Here is a 2587-nt window from a genome sequence, read left to right as displayed (position 1 = left end):
GCAGTAAATATTACAGCAACAATACAAATATACAAAAAAGATAATAACTATAAACACACAGCATTTTGCTTTTCCATGTGAATACATGTATGTGTGGACACTCTCTACTGACTGATATAACACAATACAATAGTGATTCAAACTATATCCATCTGATGAAAGCTTGCATGTTCTAAACAGCCTGTCTCTGGTAGCTCTTTCCTGGGAAAAATCCCCTGCCACACAGGAAGTGACGTGTTTTACGTTTCTGGTTTGTTAATCAACAGAAGAACTGGGTCGTTAAGCAGTGAAGGCCACCATGGCTGAACAGACAAAAAAAAAAGAGAAACTTGATCTACATCAACAGAAAATCACTCTGTGTTGACAGGTGATTTGTGGGAAGTGTAGTGCAGGAACACCACAGCAATGAGGCCGAGTGGCAAAGAAGGAGACAAAATAAAAACCAGAATCTCACATCTTTTAATAACTCCTGTCTGTCTACTTGAGCTTACACAACTCAACAGTGTCTCCACTAGCATACTCAAGCGAAAATCCAGCATAGAGAGGCTGAGTGAATGTGGTCTGGACTCTGTGGAGGAGAGTCATGGTTTCGGAGACGCTGTGGAAGGACAGAATACCTGCTCTGTGATCCAGGTACACTCCTACTCTGGAAGACGGAGGGCCTCGGGTGCGAGTACTGCGAATGTTATGCACGAAGGTATAACTATCACCAGAATCTACTGCCCCATAACAATTTAATGCCCAAGACTTGTCATTCTCTCCAAAATAATTTTCATTCCCTCTAAAATAATTTTCATTCCCTCTTCTGTCAATATCTTTATATGCGACTGCTATCATAACTTTGCCGCTCGGGCCGCTCCTCTCTACCTCCCAGTAACAACGCCCAGTCAGATGTTCTCTACTCAGGACCTGGGCATTGGTAAATCTCTCTGGGTGACGAGAATAATACTCTTCTATTTCCACACGTGTTGCTTTTCTGTTCCCCTCAGATAACAACAAATATGTGCTCGCTGTGTTTGGATCCAGTGTGATTTGACGTGAATATTGTAAGAATTCTGCTCTGGTCTTTAGCTCTGGTTGTGGCAGTAAAACATCCACTTCAGTCACTACAGTGGGCCACTCCTCTGTCAGAATGTCCTGTATTTCATCTCTGGCCTCTGACACAGCCGCAGGAACATTGTCAAAGTAGCGCAGACGACGGGTGCTGGTGCTGGGTGAGTCTGTAGATTGACTGAGATGTGACAGCGAGGGGTACCTGTGTAGAAAGTGGATGTGATCCTCTGTGTGTGAGAGCTGCTCCAGCTCAGCCTCTTTCCTCTTCAGCTCAACGATCTCCTGCTTCAGCTTCTGCTGAAGTTCTTCCGCCCGACTCGCTTCCGCTTTCTGCTGGGATCTGATCCGCTCGTTTACATCAGAGCTTCTTTTCTCAATGAGACGGACCAGCGCATTGAAGATCTTCTCGTTGTCCTCCACTGCTTTATCCGCAGAGAGATTGATAGCCTCCACCTCCTGTTGAAGCACCTTCACGTATTTCTCTTTGTCCTGGAGTCTCTGCTGCATTTTTTGCCGACTCCCCCCGAGCTCTTTCTGCTTCTCGGTCCATTCTGCTGCAGCTGAGACTGTGTCATGGCCTTTATGTTCCTCCACGGAGCAGAGATAACAGATACACTGCTCATCAGTACGGCAGAACATCTTCATCACCTCGTCGTGACGAGAGCAGATGTTCTCCTGAAGCTTCATGGTGGCTTCCACCAGCTTGTGTTTCTTTAATGGAGGTGTATCATAGTGATGCTGGAGGTGCTGCTCACAGTAAGAGACCAGACACACCAGACAGGACTTGAGGGCTTTCCGCTTTCTCCCAGTGCAGACATCACAGGCCATGTCTCCAGGTCCGACATAGCAGCCATCAGGAGGAGCAGCTTGTAGTCCTGTCTTCTTCAGTTCCTCCAGTAACTCTGCCAACATGGTACTTTTCACCAGGACAGGCCTTGGATTGAAGGTCTGGCTGCAATCAGGGCAGCTGTGAACTTTCTTCTGATCCTCTGCATCCCAGCAGTCTTTAATACAGCTCATGCAGTAGCTGTGCCCACAGGGAATAGTCACCGGATCCTTCAGTAGATCTTGACAGATCGAACAGCAGAATCTTCCTCCATCCAGCTGAACTCCTTGCTGCGCCATTTTCACTTCTCAGTAACAGCGTGTCAGTTAGTTTCAGTAACAGCACGTCAGATAGTTTCACTCTCAACCGCAAAAACACGTTGTGCTTTGATCCAAACCGACACTCTGTCCCTTGTCTTCACGTGCTGCTGGTCGGCAGTGAATCAGCTCGTCAGCTCTTTGCACTTCACAACGTGTTCACATCACACCCAGACTGATAGAGCTGTGAAAGGGAAGGGAACAGGAAATATCGTGTCAGAATGGAACTGGGGCTGTGCACAGTCATAATATAGCGTTAGATAGAGTGGCGCCAACTCAAATACAAAATGCGTGACTCGCGCAGCGAGGGAACGTTTGAATGCACAAACTAAAGCTGATAATATACAATTTGAGTCTTTAAACGTCTTACCCATTCAAAAGTACATCACAA

The 2587-nt window shown here is 46.5% G+C and overlaps 1 protein-coding gene across 1 annotated transcript; it reads right to left on the bottom strand.

Annotated features, from left to right (window-relative positions):
- Positions 1-279: 279 nt before the first annotated feature.
- Positions 280-2178, bottom strand: LOC310796827 (E3 ubiquitin/ISG15 ligase TRIM25-like; the record flags this gene model as incomplete). Its single annotated transcript, XM_083659059.1, has 3 exons — positions 280-302; positions 646-676; positions 1111-2178. 3 exons carry the CDS (start codon positions 2176-2178, stop codon positions 280-282), a joined length of 1122 nt encoding a protein of 373 aa, XP_083515185.1.
- Between the last annotated feature and the right edge of the window lie 409 nt (positions 2179-2587).

Source organism: Poromitra crassiceps (assembly GCF_964638095.1).
Source record: "Poromitra crassiceps genome assembly, chromosome: 23".
NCBI lineage: Eukaryota > Metazoa > Chordata > Actinopteri > Beryciformes > Melamphaidae > Poromitra > Poromitra crassiceps.
The sequence above is the reverse complement of the archived record's forward strand: the minus strand, read 5'-3'. Positions and strand labels throughout refer to the sequence as shown.